This window comes from Gekko japonicus, unplaced genomic scaffold, assembly GCF_001447785.1.
Source record: "Gekko japonicus isolate JY-2015 unplaced genomic scaffold, Gekko_japonicus_V1.1 scaffold1831, whole genome shotgun sequence".
Classification (NCBI taxonomy): Eukaryota; Metazoa; Chordata; class Lepidosauria; order Squamata; family Gekkonidae; genus Gekko; species Gekko japonicus.
The window spans coordinates 360,822-378,666 of record NW_015177067.1 but is presented as its reverse complement, the minus strand read 5'-3'; the positions used below and the strand labels follow the sequence as shown (position 1 = coordinate 378,666).

General features: G+C 50.1%; 1 protein-coding gene across 1 annotated transcript in view; it reads left to right on the top strand.

The window, feature by feature from the left end:
- Window positions 1-886: 886 nt before the first annotated feature.
- UBAP2 (ubiquitin associated protein 2) overlaps window positions 887-17,845 on the top strand; it is a gene marked incomplete at its 5' end in the record, with an annotated part of 38,424 nt that continues 21,465 nt past the window's right edge. Inside the window, 5 exons of the mRNA XM_015428189.1 lie at window positions 887-1,076; window positions 2,280-2,346; window positions 4,073-4,259; window positions 8,772-8,863; window positions 12,221-12,271. Coding sequence (XP_015283675.1) covers window positions 887-1,076; window positions 2,280-2,346; window positions 4,073-4,259; window positions 8,772-8,863; window positions 12,221-12,271 — 587 coding nt within the window. The remainder of the gene's footprint in view (window positions 1,077-2,279; window positions 2,347-4,072; window positions 4,260-8,771; window positions 8,864-12,220; window positions 12,272-17,845) is intronic.

The following is a 17,845-nucleotide window of genomic DNA, read 5'->3' as shown; positions in this document are numbered from 1 at the left end:
GGTGGGTGTTGCCTTCTGACACACTTCCGGTGATGTCAAGGGGCATGGCATATGCTAATGAGTTATGCTAATGAGCCCCTGCACCTCTTTTTCTACAAAATGACCTCTGGGTCACCATGTTAGTCTGTCTGTAGCAGTAGAAAAGAGCAAGAGTCCAGGAGCACCTTAAAGACTAGCAAAATGTGTGGCAGGAGAGGAGCTTCCGTGAGTCACGGCTCACTTCTTGGCTTTAACATGCTCCCGGACTCTTGCTCTTTTCTACTGGGGGAGGAATCAAAGTGTCGTTCTTTGATAGCTTTTACGAAGGCCGTCAAGACTGACCCTTTGCCTTTTACCAGTCCCAGATTAGCATTTGATGTCCTACGTATGAGTATCGCTTTGCCACTTAACTCTGTTACATTCAGTTGTCAATGAGAGGTTATATCAAACGGTGGGATTATGAACCTCTGGATGAATCCTGCCGTCTTCGATGCCAGGAAAAAGATTTGGCATCAGCCTATGCAGGGGTGGCAGATATCACTTTTCCCTCCCCAAATCTTCATTGCTGGGTGGGAACCCTTTTGGTGTAGAGGCAGTTTGGTGTAGTGGTTAAGTGCCCGGACTCTAATCTGGAAGAACCGGGTTTGATTCCCCACTCCTCCGCTTGCACCTGCTGGATGACTTTGGGTCAGTCACAAGTTCTCTCAGAGCTGTCCTTGAAAAAGAGCAGTTTCCGTCAGAGCTCTCTCAGCCCCACCTCCCTCACAGGGTGTCTATGGTGGGAAGGGGAGGGGAAAGGAGTTTGTAAGCCGCTCTGAGACACCTTTGGGTAGTGAAGGGCCAGGTATAAATCCAATCTCTTCTTCTTTTCTGAGCCTGTTTCTCTCTCCCCCCCCCCTTCTTTCAGATACTCCTTCAGTTCCAGTGTCAAAGCCGGAAACCTCTCTTCCCTCGCTACCCGCCAAAGGGTCCCCTTTGCCTAGCACAGTGGCCGCCACCGCTTCACTGCTGCCTTCGGGGCCACCGCACACCGCAGCGCTCCCCAGTTTGCCGCAATCCAGTGAACTGTCTGGCAGCTCGCTCTCCCAGTTAAGCAGGTATGGCAAGGGGGTGTGAGGGACCGTTTGGAAGGGAGACAGGGTGCCCACAGAGCAGGCAGGAAGTCAAGTGGCCCTCTCCCTGGAGACACCCCCCCCTCCATTTCCTTCTCCTGAGCTAGGAACTCACCATGCTTCACTTAACGGGGAGCTCCCTCCTCTCCAGGGCTCCAGGTATGTGGAGTTCCCTCCTCTCAAAGGCCCACCTTTGCACCTCACGGCAGTCGGCCAATGGAAGGAAAGGAAGACAGTTAGGAGCAGGCCCGTAGCCAGGATTTTGTGGCATGTGGGGCTGGTGGGAAGAGGGAAGGGAGAGGGGCGCGCGCCACCCCTTGCTTCTTCTCAAAAGCATTTAAAGCAGGGGTGTCGAACTCATTTGCTATGAGGGCCGGATCTGACATCAATGAGACCTTGTTGGGCCGGGCCATGTGTGCCATAAAAGGTAATGCCAGGTAGCGGAGAGATAAACTTCATAAAGCACACAAACGGGGTTTTTTTTTACTTAAAATAAAATCATGCTTAAAACGTTAGCACTCTTGCAATATTTTGTTTATTTAACAATGTCTGATAACTGACACCTCTCGCTCTGAATTATGGCATCAAAACGTCTGTGCTGTTGCAATCTTGAGTATGCTGTTCAGGTGTGTATCTGTAAGCTGCAAACCTACGATGATGCAGCAGCAGCAGCAGAACTGGAAGAAGAAGCAGCAGAAGACAGCCGGTTCCACTGCGGGCCTGACAGAAGCCCTCCAGGGGCCTGATCCGGCCCCCAGGCTGCATGTTTGACACCCCTGATTTGAAGGATCCCCTTAAATGCTTTTGGGGAGAAGCAGGGGGCGGCCCTTTAAGGAAGGGGGCGGAGCCCCCAGTAGCCCCACCCTAGCTATGGACCAAGTTAGGAGGTTGGAACTCGAGAACCGGATCTTCCCACTGACCCACTCCTCGTAGAAGGTGTGGGGGCCACCAGGCACTCCGTCGGCTGTTTAAGGCATCTTGTCTGCAAGTCTGGCTTCTGGGGGCCATCGGGTGCCGGGACAAACCCAGGTCTGCGGCAGCATGGGGAGATGCTCCGCGAGCGACTGATCACAAGAGAGCGCTTTCACCACCTCACCTGATTCCCCCCTCCCCGGCTTTGGCGCACGCAGTCACGATGCTCAGGCCACGCGCACTGCCTAACTCGCATCTCGTGTCTGTTTCTCCCAGTTCCCTCTCCAGTCATCAGAGCAGCCTCTCTTCGGCCTCTGCACTCTCGTCAGCCATGTTGCACACGGTAAGTGACTTCGGGGGCGCCTTGAGATCTGCTGGACTTTCCTCCTCCCTGAAGACACCCACAGAGCCAGGCTTTTCCGCAGGAGGGGGGAAATGCCCAGACTTTTGGTAGCTTGTCCTGAGCTTATAGCTGTATGTTTGGTGTAGTGGTTAGGGGTGCGGACTCTAATCTGGGAGAACCGGGTTTGATTCCCCCGCTCCTCCAGCTGCTGGATGACCTTGGGCAAGCCATAGTTCTGTCAGAGCTGTTTCTCTCATGAGCAGTTTTTGAAAAGAGCTCTCTCAGCCCCGCCTGCCTAACAGGGTGTCTGTTGTGGGGAGGGGAAGGGAAAGGAGTTTGTCAGCCGCTCTGAGACTCCTTCAGGTAGTGAAGTGCGGGGTATAACTCCAATCTCCTCCTCCTCTTCTTCTCTTCTTCAGTTGGAGCCCCCCACCCCAACCTAGGGCTGCCTTGATGCGAGGTTTGCCTCCTATGGGGGCTTCTTCTGTGGCGGGGGTCCCCAACGCAGTGCCTGCTGACACCTTTCCTGGCACCTGCCAAGCGCTCTTAGAAGGTGGGCGGGGTCAAGTAGGGCCTGTGGCCCAGCAAGGCTTCTGATTGGCCGCTGGAGAGCTGACCGGCTGTGCAGACTTTAAAAATATTGCCTTTGGTAGCAGCTGCCACCAGTGTTCCCTATAAGATGTGTTACTGTGAGCTAGCTCACAGTTTTTTAGCCTCCGGCTCACACATTTTCGCCTTCGCTCAGGAAGGAGGGCTCCAGAGCAAACTAATGGATGCAGTGGCCAAATGGCTCGTTCACAACTTTAAGGCCAGCAGCTCACCAAGTAGAATGTTTGCTCACAAGACTCCACAGCTTAGAGGGAGCATTGATGCCCAGGCCCAGCTTAGGTGCAAGGCGGCGGGGGGGACGGACGGACGGACAGACCGACCAACAGCCGTGCACACGAGGATGGAAAACCTCAAGCCGAGTGATATTTGGCACCATCCCCTTCTGGGGTGACGTCCTCTGGGTTTAAAGCAAAGCGCTGTGTGCATGCATGCTCCCCCAAATTCACATACAGCAACGAAAAACGACTTTTAAGGGTGGGGGGTTTTTTGGTGGGATTTGTGGTAGTACTTCAGTAATGGGTCCTAATGAGAGCCAGTTTGGTGTAGTGGTTAAGTGCACTGACTCTAATCTGGGAGAACCGGGTTTGATTCCCCCACTCCTCCACTTGTACCTGCTGGATGACCTTGGGCAAGCCGTAGTTCTGATAAGAGCTTTTCTTGAAAAAGAGCAGTTTCTGTCAGAGCTCTCTCAGCCCCACCTGCCTCACAGGGTGTCTGTTGTGGGGAGGGGAAGGGAAAGGAGTTTGTAAGCCGCTCTGAGACACCTTTGGGTAGGGAAGGTCGGGGTATAAATCCAATCTCTTCTCTAATGGAGCAGATTTTTTGCCTTGCGGTGACCTCCCCTGCAGGAAATCCCTGGGAAAGTTCCTTGAGTTGCCACATGCCGTTTGAGCTCTGTTGTGACATCAGGGAGAGCCGGAGGGGGGGGGCTGTCAAAAAGCCCCCCACGAGACCACCGCGCAAGCCACACAGAGGCCGGCCGTGCTAGCGTGTCCCCCTCTGCCACTTGCCTACAGAGTTTTACGCCCTGCGGTCCCCCGCTTGCTTTTTAACACCCCCTTTCTCTTTCTCTGTCTGTGTATCTGCGTATGTGTGTCTCTTTCTCTTTCCTTTCCAGCACACTAGCGTTGAGAACTCCGCTGCGCTCCATCCTCCCGCAGCCGCTTCGGTTGCTTCCACCCCGGTCGTTAGCACCACCTCTGCGGTCTCCAGCATGGCCAGCGCTACCAACAGCCTTGGCCCGAACGTGACCAGCGTCTCCCTGCCGGCCCCCACCACGAGGGCCGCCCCCTTAGTGTCTTCAGGTTCGCAATACTAACAACCGGTCGCGTGGATGTAGGGAGAGAGGACTCCGCCCTGCAGGTCTGCCGTTGAGCACCTCTCGGCCAGCCTTATAACTGCGCCGGGAAATACCGTGCCTTTACTTTAAAAAGACTTGTACCTTTTGCAGCCCGCTCTGCGCACTGGCCAGTGAAATAAAGTTGCCTGCGTTTTTAATGTGTGGGAATATTTGATGGGGAGAGATGTCTGTAGCATTTAATGCATGCGTTAAAAAGTAACGATAAACGCCTCCTTTCCTGCCGTTACTTTCCCAAACGCTTTACGGAAATGTTTCCAGTTATTTGAAAAGACGAATCGTGGGAGCATAACTTCTTGCTAAAAAAACACTCCAGAACTTGAGCAATTCTGTTCAGAATGTACATTTATTTATGTTGACAGTTCTGTTTGCAGAATCCGCAGGATATAAGCCAGGATATGTGTGTGTGTGTTTTTAAAAAATCTAGCCAGTTTGATGTAGTGGATTTTAATCGGGGAGAACCGGTTGCTGGTGTGACCTTTTTGGGTCAGTCATAAGTTCTTTCAGAGCTGTTCTCTCAAGGGCAGTCCTCAAGAGAGCTTTCTCAGCCCCACCTACCTCACAGGGTGTCTGTTGTGGGGAAGGGAAGGGAAAGGATATTGTAAGCCGCTCTGAGACTCCTTCAGGTAGAGAAGTGCAGGGTATAAATCTCATGTCGTCTTCTGTTCTTCTAATTCTGTCAGTCATGATGAGGTCAGCTTTTGTGACTGAAAGTGGACACGTAGTGGGGTGCTGTCACAGGTCAGGTGGGGTGTCACCTGACGCTGCCACCACTCTGGATTTAGGATCCCTTGAGAAGGCCCAGAGCACCCTCCCAAGACCTTCAGACCTCCCTTTTGGCTGAATAATAGGCGTGAGGACCAGGCAGAGTGAACAACAAGGAAAAGGTTTATTTTATAGGAGGTCAAACAGTCAAGGTGCAGAATAATAGTAAGTGGGTGAAAAGAAAAGAAATTAAATGCCCTCACGCATCTAAATATATACTGTCCCTAGCTCACTGTCTCAAGTGGCCTTAGACTACTCACCCTTCCCTCAGGATGAGGGTTTCTTCCCCACAGCAGCGTCTCTCCTGGCCGTTTCCTGGGAAGAACAGCTTTTCCTCTTGCACCAGTTCTTTTATTCCCCAGCCCTCTTTTTCCCTATTGGTCAAAATCGGCGCCAAAACCTCCCAGGGGCTTCTGGGGTTTGTAGGCCCAGCCTCCCCTACTGCTAGCCCAGGCTCCCAGGGCCTAGTAGGCCTCCGGTGGCACAGCCCAGATCATGACAGATGCAGAGGTGGAATTAGTTTCTCTGATCAGAGCCAAAGAGGCAGGAGGAAGCATTTTCTCCTCAAGTGCAGGGGGCCTTAAAATCCTTACAGGGAAATTCTGTATGGGAAGGGTTCGTAGCTCAGTGGCCAAGTCCAGGCTTTGTTCCCCAGTCCAGCCAGAGTGGAACGATCCGTGGTCTGACTCAGCAGATTCATGTAGTCACCCATGGGATTGCCTTGGAGGAGCGTTTGCATCCTTTAGTTGAAGGGGCTTGTTCCCATTTCCGCAGAAGCAAAGCTTAGTCAACCAAAGGGCTTCATGGGCCCCGGTACATGGCAAAGTTGCCGCGGGAGAGGCACGGATGGTGGGCGGACTATCCGGGCGCGATCACACCCCAACATCTGGGAAGTGGAGCGCACCCATGGCTTACCGCCGACAATGCATGTTAAAAAACTAGTACCTCCAAGGTACTAGTAAACGTTTGCCACGGGCTGCCTCCAGATGCCCGTGGTGTGATCGCGCCGGTGCACGGCATTCTCCTTCGGTCCCTCGTTTACCCACCGGCGCCGAGGGAAGAACCTGTGGTGTGCCGCCGGCGCGTCTGATCGCGTAATTGCGGATCAAACTGCGCCGGGGCAATTAGCCACGCCTTCCCCCCGCGATATCCGGCCCGTGTGACCGGGGCCGTGGTTAGTTTAATTCTCTTCATTGCTTATGTTAGGGTATCACAAGGTGTTCGTCGGTTACACCAGGGGTCTCCAAAATGGCGCCTGAAATGTTGAAGGGTTACTGTTGGAGTTACATATAACCTTGCTCCCTGACATTTGGCGATTGGCCCAACCTCCTGTGCCAGCCATTTTGTGATTGTGCCCACTGTACTTTTTCAGAATTTCAGAGGTGGCCACAGAGGCAGAGAGGCTGGGGACCAGTGTTCCCTCTAAGCTGAGTTAGTGTGAGCTAGCTCACAGAATTTTAGCCTCCAGCTCACACATTTCTGTCTTAGCTCAGGGAGGAGGGCTCCAGAGCAAGCTAACTGATGCAGTAGCCAAATCGCTTGCTCACAACTTTAATGCCAGCAGCTCACAAAGGAGAATTTTTGCTCACAGGACTCCACAGCTTAGAGGGAACATTGCTGGGGACCCCTCGGTTACAATCTTAACCTGCTCTATCAGCCGTCTGGCAGGTCATCTTTACCAAAAACAAAACACCCCACCCCCGAATTGCTTCAAATAACCAAGGGATTTATTTCCCGGTAGCTTTCCTCAGCTACCACACGCCTTCCCACATAGGCCTCGCATGGTTTTCATGAGGCGAGCGGGGGCCCAGTGTGGTTGACATCAGACAACATGAATTCTGTTAGTAGAGTCCACCACTCAAGTACTTTCCTGTGTCACTTAAGGCTGGCCGGCATGACCAGTTCTGGCCAGCTAGGGAATTCAGATGGGCCAAGCCGGAATCTTTGCGGTCAGCTCGCGTTTCAGTGCCAGGCAAAAGCATGCTGACCAGTGGCTGAAGATAAGCTGCAGTGCGTTGCATCCACATAGGCAGAGTTCACCCCACGAACAGAAGAAGGTTGCAGGAGTCAGTCTCAGGATCCCTTGCCCGTGCGTAATTCCCTTTCTCCTGCAGAAATCTGTGCCCCATTTCATTCTCACTGGTAAACCGAGCTTTTTTTTTGTAGAAAAAGTCCAGCAGGAACTCATTAGCATATTAGGCCACACCCAGAAGCAGAAACTCATTAGCGCATTAGGCCACACCCCTGACTGCACCGCTCATTAGCATATTAAGCCGCATCCCCATGTTACCAGGAGTGTGGTCATCCAGCCACACCCACCTTTTGCTTTTTATTCTGTTTACCTTGTTTCTGGTCAAAACCCAGGGCCCTGTTTTGTAGCAGGAACTCCTTTGCATGTTAGGCCACACACCCCTAATGTAGCCAATCCTAATGAGTTTCTGTTTTGGGTGTGGCCTATTATGCTAATGAGTTCCTGCTGGGTGTGGCCAACTTGGGAGCCAGCCGGAACTCCGTTCCTGTGCGTTCCTGCCCAAAAACAGCCCTGCTGGTAAACACGCACCTCTAGTGTGGTCACTGGTTGATTCATTTAAACGTATTTATGTCCCACCTTGTTCTCTGCAAGCAGAGATCCAAGGTGGCTCACGCCATGGGCAAAACATTAAAAAAAAAACAATAGTTGAAGCAACCATGGGAACTGCAGGCAAATCCATCAGCTGACCTCCGGAAACCTACAGAGAGGATCTGCCCACCGACGTGAACTGATCTTCTCCAGCTGAGTGTAGCGGAACATCCTCCACAGCCGGCAGATAGCCCCAACAGCAGGTGTAGTTATTCTCCCAAGAGCCACCCTTGCGCACGTCCTGTTTTCATAGCGTAAACCCGAATTTCCCTCCCCTTCCGCTGTGCTCTCCGTTTTGGCAGCCGAATCCAGCTGAGCTTCAGCATCCCACATGCAGTTAAAAAGCGAGGTGGGTAGGGTGGCACAAGGCAAGAAGGAGAGGAGAGAGAAGAGCCTGAGGCAGCTGCCAAAGAAGGCCAGTGGATTCTTTCCTAGCGAAGTGTTAAGAAGAAGAAGAAGAAAATCTGGGAGGAAGACAGGGACACGTCTGCCCAGTCTCTCTTGGAGCCGTCGTGGTTAAGAGTGGTGGACTCTAATCTGGGAGAACCAGGTTTGATTCTCCACTCCTCCACATGAAGCCAGCTGGGTGGCCTTGGGTCAGTCACAGTTCCCTCCGAACTCTCGCAGTGGAAAGTAGGGTCAGGCACGGGGCATGAGCGCATGACGCTGCCTTACACTGAATCAGACCCTTGACCCATCAAAGTCAGTATTGTCTACTCAAACTGGCAGCGTGGCACCAAAGTGGAAAAGGGAAAGCGGTAGGGCGTGGAGACAGAAGACGCTGCGTAGGATGAGCCAGAGCTGGAAACGAGGGCAGGGAGATGGCGGCCACATACCAGCCTAAATCAGCACCCCAGATTGGTCCGTTCATTGGTTCGTTTCTCTCTCGACTGCTTCAGGGGAAAATGTTTCAGATGGAAGTCACCTATGTGATGAATGGTGATCGTTGGTGATCTTGGGGGCTGGCTCAGTAACCCGTTTCAGAACTCAAAGGGCTTTCCCCCCTCTTCTTCCTTCCGTCCTGCTTTTTAAGATGTTGCCGTTTTAAAAGAAATGTTTCTTTTGGTTCTACAGGCAAAGCACCCCCCAACCTGCCCCAAGGTGTACCGCCCTTGTTACATAACCAGTATATTGTGGGACCCGGAGGACTTCTACCTGCCTACCCAGTAAGCAGCTTCTTTGTAACCTCCCCTAGACGGCTTGGAGCACCTCCCTGGCTGTGCCGCCAGGTGGTTTGGAGTCTCCAGGACATCTGTGTCCAGAAGGGATGATCTACAGATTATAGGACAGGTCACACTGTTTGACTTTCTGCCCAGTGTAAGCATTGTCGTGTGGGAAGAGCAAGAGTCCCCTTAAACAGTAACGGAATTTGTGGCAGGGCGTGAGCTCTTGTGAGTCACTTCTTACTCGTTTTCAAGCGGAGGCTGGACGACCATCTTTCGGGTATGTTGCAGGGCTATCTTTCGGCTGTGCTCCTGCAGAGTGCAGGGGATTGGACTAGATGACCTGCAAGGCCCCTTCCAACTCTAACATTCTATGATTCCTTCAGATGCTTGAGGTGTCCGAAGAAGTGAGCCACGAGTCAAAAAAGCGCCTCCCCTGCCACAAATTTCACTAGATAGATAGGAACTCTCAGTCTGGGGCAAGGGATGCACTGTATTCTTGGTGCTTGGGGGGGGGGCAACAGTGGGAGGGCTTCTAGTGTCCTGGCCCCACTGCTGGACCTCCTCGGGGCATCTGGTATTTTTGGCCACTGTGTGACAGAGTGTTGGACTGGATGGGCCGTTGGTCTGATCCAGCATTGGCTTCTCTTAGGTTCTTATAAGAGGGAATTGGATAAACATCTGGAGCAGAGATCCATCAGTGGCTATTAGCCACAAGGTATAGATAGGGACTCTCAGTCTGGAGCAAGGGATGCTCTGTGTTCTTGGTGCCTGGGGGTGGGGGGGGCAACAGTGGGATGGCTTCTAATGTCCTGGCCCCACTGTTGGACCTCCTGAGGGCACCTGGTATTTTTGGCCACTAGAGTGTTGGATTGGAAGGACCATTGGCCTGATCCAATATTGGCTTCTCTTATGTTCCTATGTTCTTACGTTCCTGGACTCTTGCTCTTTTCTGCTGCTACAGATAGACTAACGTGGCTACCCATCGTGATCTATTGTAGTGTGAGTTTGCTCCTCTTGTATTACGTGTTGCTTCATTTCTCCCTCAAGTGGAGAGCCGGGGGGTGGGTGGGTGGATCAGTTGCCCCTCACCTCCACAGAAACTGCTAGAAGTCACAGAGGCTAATATCCTGTGCGAATAGCGATGTTGGTTCCGAGTACCACATGTACGCGTGGGTTCCTTTACCTCTGAGCTTGAGTTTCCTTGGGTTTATTGGACTAACGCTGGCCACGGCCGCTCTCCCAACTAGTGATGTGCTTCTTCGGTCCACGGTCTCTCTCCCGAAGTCACTAATGAGACACTTTGGGAGTGACCGCCTCTCTCTGCACCATTATTCCAAAAGCCGGACAGATCAGCTTTTGCAGTAAACGTCAAGTCTTACACTTAGGTACAATTCTATAATCCCTTCCAATTCTATGATTCTTATGAACTGCGGAACTGATGGTGGAAGACGACCCAGCAAGGCAATTCTTCTGTTTAGGTTCCTCTTCTGCCTCGGTTCTGTTTGCCGTTTCAACCCGGACATTTTTAACACATTGACTTAGTTCAGGTATCAGGTGAAACCATGGATTATTTTAGTTAGCGTGAGTCGGTGTTTCTTTTCCTTTTCCGCTTGAGTAGCAGCAGACTCACGGCGACCCTGGCAAGAGAACTTCAGAGGTCAGTTGCCATTGCCTGCCTCTGGTATTCCTTGGTGGTCTCCCATCCGAATACTGACCAGGCCTGACCCTGCTTAGCTTCTGAGATCTGATAAGATCAGGCTAGCCTGGGCAGTCCAGGTCAGGACCTGTGTTCCCTCTAAGCTGAGTTAGTGTGAGCTAGCTCACAGTTTTTTAGCCTCTGGCTCACACATTTTTGTCTTAGCTCAGGAAAGATGGCTCCAGAGCAAACTAATTTATGCAGTAGCCAATTTACCTGCTCACAACTTTAATGCCGGTAGCTCACAAACTAAATTTTTTGCTCACAAGAGTCCACAGCTTAGAGGGAGCATTGATTCCCAGGCTGAGCTTAGGTGCAAGGCGGTGGCGGCAGGGGGGACGGACAGACAGACCAACAGCCGTGCCAAATCGCTGGCTCACAACTTTCATGCCAGTAGCTCACAAAGTGGAATTTTTGCTCACAAGACTCCACATCTTAGAAGGGAGCATTGGTCTGGACCCGTGTTCCCTCTAAGCTGAGTCAGTGTGAGCTAGCTCACAGTTTTTTAGCCTCTGGCTCACACATTTTTGTCTTCGCTCAGGAAGGAGGCCTCCAGAGCAAAGTAATTTATGCAGTAGCCAAATTGCTCACAATTTTAACGCCAGTAGCTTACAAAGTAGAATTTTTGCTCACAAGACTCCACAGCTTAGAGGGAACATTATGTTTTAATTAATTTGTGGAACCGGAGGATTGAACTGACGGTTAATTTGTGGAGCCGGAGGATTGAACTGACGGACCTGGTGAGCTGGTTCATCTCAACAAATGCTGGAACGACCGTCACCAAGACATCTCTATCGTGTGAATCCACAAGACTAATGGAGTTAAGAGTTCAAAGTTTGAGTCCAGTGGCACCTTTAAGACCAACAAAGTTTAATTCTGGGTAGAAGCTTTCATGTGTGCATGCGCACTTCTTCAGATACGTTGAAACAGACTTTGCCCGCCATTACATATAGCTAGATAGAGTTAATTATGTATAGGTAGAGTTAAAACCTGAGTTGATGGACCCTAACCAACCATTGTTAGCGGCATGGCCTACATCCAGACAATCATACCGTAGTTAGTTTAATTAAACCATGGTTTCACATGTTGTCTGAACTGAACAGGGTTGTTTACAGCATTCCATAGTAGTGTATTTCAAGATACTACTTCTGGGGGCGTGGAAGGCAGAACTACTGCGGCCTACAGAAGCTGTTGTCGAGTCTTTCTGTGCTTCCTTCTTTGCATTGAAACACAGTGGCTTGAAACACAGTGGCTTAAGAGATGGAGGTGTAAATTAGGAAGCCCCAGGTTCGAATGTTGCTTTCCCCACGGGTGCGGTAGGTGACTGTAGACAGGGCATTCTATTGACCGCAGTCCCTCTTCTACAAGAGGAAGAGAATAAATTGTCCGGCACTAGAGGTCCCGCTGTACAGTGTTATCGGATACCGGAGAGGATCTTTGCTGTCAAAACCACAAGGCTATTATCTATTCTAGTGTGCTCCACGAACAAGCCCTTAACTGTAGCAGTTTCTAGGGTAGCCTCTTGTTTTCCATGACGGCATTTGACTTAACAAATGCTGGTGGCCTTAGAAAGGCCCTGCAGTGAAGCTCAAGACATGGTGAATGCATGCAAGAAGGGTCTTATAACTCAGTTCCCCCCCCCCTTCTTCTGTGTCTTCAAGCAGATCTATGGTTATGACGATCTCCAAATGCTGCAGTCAAGGCTGCCTGTGGTAAGTAGCCTTTTCACAGTTGTGTTTCGCACTGTAAGCAAGCATTGTCTCGGGAATCTATCGGTGCGCGTGAACATGAAATGGAAGAGTGGCATTTGTAGCTGACTTCCCTAGGAGTCTGGGATTTAAAAAAGCAAGTTTCTGGCTCTCATGATCTGTTTTCACTAATGCTTAGAAGGTGCAGCTGTGCCTTAGTGGAAGAGCCTCTGCTTGGCATGTGGGAGGTCCCAGGTTCAATCCCCGGCATCTCCAGTTAAAAGAACCAGGCAGCAGGGGATGTGAAAGACCTCCGCCTGAGACCCTGGAGAGCTGTAAAGAGGGGCTGTGGCTCAGTGGAAGAGCCTCTGCTTGGCATGCAGAAGGTCCCAGGTTCAATCCCCAGCATTTCTAGATAAAAAGGACCAGGCAGCAGGTGATGAGAAAGATCTCTGCCTGAGACCCTGGAGAGCTGTAAAGAGGGGCCTTGGCTCAGTGGCAGAGCCTCTGCTTGGCAGGCAGGAGGTCCCAGGTTCAATCCCCAGCATTTCCAGTTAAAAAGGACCAGGCAGCAGGTGATGGGAAAGACCTCCGCCTGGAGAGCTGCTGCCAGTCCGAGTAGACAATACCGATCTTGATGGACCAGGGGGGAACTGCTGTGGCTCAGTGGAAGAACCTCTGTTTGACATGCAGAAGTTCCCAGGTTCAGTCCCCGCCACTTCCAGTTATAAAGGACCAGGCAGTAAGTGGTACGAAAAACCTCTACCTGAGATCTTGGAGAGAGGCTGCCAGTCAGAGTAGACAACACTGACCTCAAGGGACCAAGAATTCAGTATAAGGAAGTTCCACGTGTTCCCCTGGGGAGCCCTTTATGTCCCTGTAAAGTTCCTAGTTCCTTGTGCCCCGTTCTGTCTGTCTGTGTTGCCTCCAGCAGCCTATAAAACTCCAGTTCTCCTTGGCCGTTTGCATCAGGGCCAAATTTTAATACCTTTCAGTAGAAAGGAGCGGACGTGTCCTCTGCTTAGCTACGTTCTGAGGCTCCATCTTACTGTCTTTCAGTTCCGTATAGTGGTTAAGTGCGCAGACTCTAATCTGGAAGAACCGTGTTTGATTCCTCATGCCTCCACTTGCAGCTGCTGGATGACCTTGGGCCAGTCGCAAGTTCTTTCAGAGCTGTTCTCTCAAGGACAGTTTCTGTCAGAGCTCTCTCACCGACCTCACATGGTGTCTGTGGTGGGGAGGGGAAGGGAAAGGAGTTTGTAAGCCGGTCTGAGACTCCGAGGGGAGGGTGGGGTATAAATCCAATCTCCGCCTTCTTCTTCTTTTCTTCTTCTTCTTCCAAATGCAAGGGCCTTCCTCATCCTCTTTGGCCACACTGCTGTGCCCATCGGCTTAATAGAAACGCACCCTCCTTTTTACCCTTTCTAGGGACTTCCAGGGGGGTTATCGTAGAGCATTCTCGAAACTCCTCCGTAGAGGCCTGTAGAACACGCGGTCAGACTCCAGATATGACCCTCGTCTCTCCCCACTGATTGGTTTTAGAAAGTGGGTGGGGCAAGATGGGGTTCTTGCCCGGCAAGGGTTTTGATTGGACATTGGGTATCTGATGGGCCGTGCAGATTAAAATAACATTGTTTCATTGGCAGCTCTTACCACCGTGTTTGTTTCATTCTCTCCGTTTCCTCTTGCCAGTGTATATTTTAAGTTCCCCTCTTCCCCCCCACCCTCATGTTGGTTTCTGTAAAAGGGAAAGGAGTTTGTAAGCCGGTCTGAGACTCCGAGTGAAGGGTGGGGTATAAATCCAATCTCCTCTTCCTCCTCTTCTTCCTCCTCTTCTTCTTCTTCTTCCTTCTCCTCCTCCTCCTCCTCTTCTTTAACTGTTCTTGACATGCTGTGTTGTCCCATAACGCTTTACTGATGTCATTTGATTCTCTCATGTGTTCAGACAGCTTCTTCCCTGATTAGTTTGTCTTTTCATCTTGATCATTTGAGAGAGCAGCTGGAACTTCTGATCTCTCTATCATCATTATGTATAACAACCTGAGCCATTCAGGTCCCTGACAGATTCACACCTGATTGATGATACCAGGGAAAAAACAAACAGCCAGCCATATCAGTCCATGCAAACCAAAAACCCAAAATGGAATCTGTGGGCCATTTATAGAACAAAGCAAACTGATGCAAAGCATAGCAAAACAAAAACAGCGGTATCTTAATGATTTAACATGTGTTCTGGTACAAGTTTTCGTGCGTCAGATACAATAGGAAAGAAAATCATTTCCTTAATTTTTACGGAAACCAACGTGAGGGTGGTGGTGGGGAGAGGAGATTAGCAGAGTTTGGTGTCGTGGTTAAGTGCGCGGACTCTAATCTGGGAGAACCGGGTTTGATTCCCCACTCCTCCACTTGCAGCTGCTGGATGACCTTGGGTCAGTCACAAGTTCTTTCAGAGCTGTTCTCTCAAGAGCAGTTCTCAAAAGAGCTCTCCCAGCCCCACCTACCTCACAGGGCATCTGTTGTGGAGAGGGGAAGGGAAGGGAATTTGTAAGCTGCTCTGAGACTCCTTTGGGTAGTGAAGGGTGGAGTATAAATCAAATCTCCTCCTCCTCTTCAGAGAGAGGTCTAGAAAGGGGGGGAGACTTGAACAGCCTGGGTAGTTTGATGGAGGACGGGAGCAGTCACAGGTCCTGGCCTCTCTCACATGTGGCGAAGAAAGGTGCAGTAAAGAAGGGTGATAATAGACAAAGGGAGAGGCCGTTTGAAGCATGAGATAATTGACCAAGGTCAGTAAACCCGTTTTATGGCGTGATAGATACAGCATGTTAAGAACAGTCTATTAAGACGATTAGAAGGAGGGTTCTGTTGGGTTATTAGAAATCACAAAATTTATACAAAAATGTGTACAAAAAATCATATAAATGCACAAGGCAGTTGAAAATGGTGTGACGATGGTCTCCGGAATGTTCTATCATTAGATAGAACATTCCGGAGACCATCGTCACACCATTTTCAGCTGCCTTGTGCATTTATATGATTTTTTTTGTACACAGTTTTGTATAAATTTTGTGATTGTTATTGAAATATTTTCTAGCGCAGTGACCTCACAGTTTCTTCTTTTTGCGGTCTGTTCTGTGACTGCGACCATCATTTTTGAGCCACAGGGTTATTAGAAATTACAGTGAGTCCGGAAACCCGTGTCTCGGGCGTCGTGTGAGCTTTCGAACTCACCAGGATTTTTTATCAGGCTGAGAGAGAGTGGAAAGCAGGTTCTTCAACCCTTGGCGTTGAGGTCCGATTTTGAGTGCGTTTGTCTTGGGCAGGGGAGCAGGTAGTCAGCTGAGCTTTAATCACCGGCATGGTTTCTCCTTACCGGCTGTTCTGTAGGCTGCCAAGTTTCTCTCTTTCATAGAGATAATACAAACCACTCCAAGTTCATCCAAAATTGGCCCATATGCCAAAGGAGACCCACAGTTCCCTTGTGGGCTGAGAGCAGCAGGAAGCGACTTACAGGCTCTGTATCAACCATGCTTGAAAAGAATGTAAGGTGCTGCACAAGATAACAGAACTAACTGAAGCCGAAACAGCGTGGCATTACCTTGTATTGAGAATGCGGTATTTACCCAGGGCTGCTTTCCTTCGGTTGACAATTTCCTCCCTTTCTTTGCCGAAGCATAGTTAATAGACGGACTATAACCGTGCTTAGCTGTCTGTGACGTTTGGGGTGGACTTGGCTTCTGTATTCCTGTGAGAACAATGAATGGAAGTCACAAGCTGAGTTTTGCTTCCCGGAGAATGTGTTGTAAGAGTACACCGTCCCAAGCAATAAATCTGATTGCCTGTTTGCATCCATCAGACCTTAACACCTTGGCTCTGGTCCAAAGAATCTACGTTCCACCCTTTCTCATTTTCAGGGGATTTTTTTGTCATCCAGCCTGTGGTGAGATCTAAAGCGGTGGTTTCCGACCTTTTTTTTTGATATATACAATTAACATTTTGTTGAGAAATAACAAACAAGCAACACCATACATACAGTGTGATCGAATCGAATAGAATACATACAATGCGTAAAACAAAACAAAACCCGGAACAACGTACCAGGTACCTTTTATTTCTTTATCTCCTCACATTTATAGCCCGCCCTTTCCAGTAGCGGGCCCAGGGCGAGTAACAGAATACCATTTATACAAAATATATTCGTTAATGTGATACTATTAAAATTTGAAACATCACCGTAATTATTAAAATGGTCGTCACAGCTAATAACAAGACATTTTTCTCTGGTTGTGGGCAGTGTGTGTGAGCTTGCTCACAGTTTTTTAGCCACCAGCTCACAGATTTTTATCTTAGCTCAGGAAGGTGTCAGCGAGCTGCCATCTCTCGGGGACGTGTCCCTCTTCCCTCCCTCCCCGTGTTATTCTCTTCTGGTATGCAACTGTAACTGCCAAGCTTCTCCTACAGGTGGATGACGGAGTGTTATGTCTTCTTGCTCTGCTTCATTAGATTCCCGTGTGAACTGACCTTGTGTTTATGATATGAGCCGTTGGAGTTCTCAGGCTGCATCGCGCCTTTTCTAATCAACTCCCCTGCGAGGGAATTGAGCCCATTGGGTTAACCAAGTTTGAAGTTCCTATATTATACTGCCCCTGTGTATTGTATTCATTCTGGACAATTTCTGTATGTTCATGACTAACCATGCTTTGGAAATAAATCTTACTTCTTTGGAACGTGGGTTTGTTCTCCTGCTTGGGATCTGACAGTAAGCAACCTGTCTATCTTCTTCGTGGTCTCTGTGCATCACACCCTTGGGAGAATAGCAAGCAATAACTCTTACCTGGAGGAGGGGCCGAGGCCCTACACCTGCGCCGTCTGCAAGATAGACTGACCCAACGCCACACGACGAGTAGACCGGACATCCAGGGCATAATGCTTCACGAAGGTGAGTGGAGTAGCCCAAGTCACAGCGTTGCAGATGTCCTCCAACGGCATACCTCTCAGGAAAGCGGTGGAAGCCGCTACCGCCCTTGTAGAATGGGCGCGAAGCTGACCTGGAAGAGGTCTCTTAGCCAAAGCGTAGCACAGCTTGATTACTTCCACAATCCATCTCGACAGTGTCTGGGAAGAGATCTTCTTCCCTCGGGAGGGCAAACTGTGAGCAACAAACAAAGCTGGAGACTGACGAAAAGACTTAGTCCTGCCCAAATAAAACAGCAACGCTCTCTTAACATCCAGAGAGTGCAATTTCCGTTCCTCTTCATTAGCAGGAGACGGGAAAAACGATGGCAGAACTATATCTGAACGTAAATGAAATTCCGAAACGACTTTCGGTAAAAAGGAGATGTCCAAGGACAATGACACCCCATGAGGGGAAAAACTCAAGTATGGTGGATCACACCTTAAAGCAGACAACTCGCTGACCCGACGAGCAGAAGTGATGGCCACCAAAAACGCAGTTTTGAGCGACAACAACTTCAGAGAGCAAGTGGCCAATGGCTCGAAAGGTTTCCCCATCAAAAAACGCAAAACTAAAGCCAAATCCCAGGCCGGAGTCGGAGAACGACGGGGAGGGTGCAGGCGAATAAGACCTTTACAAAACTGTTT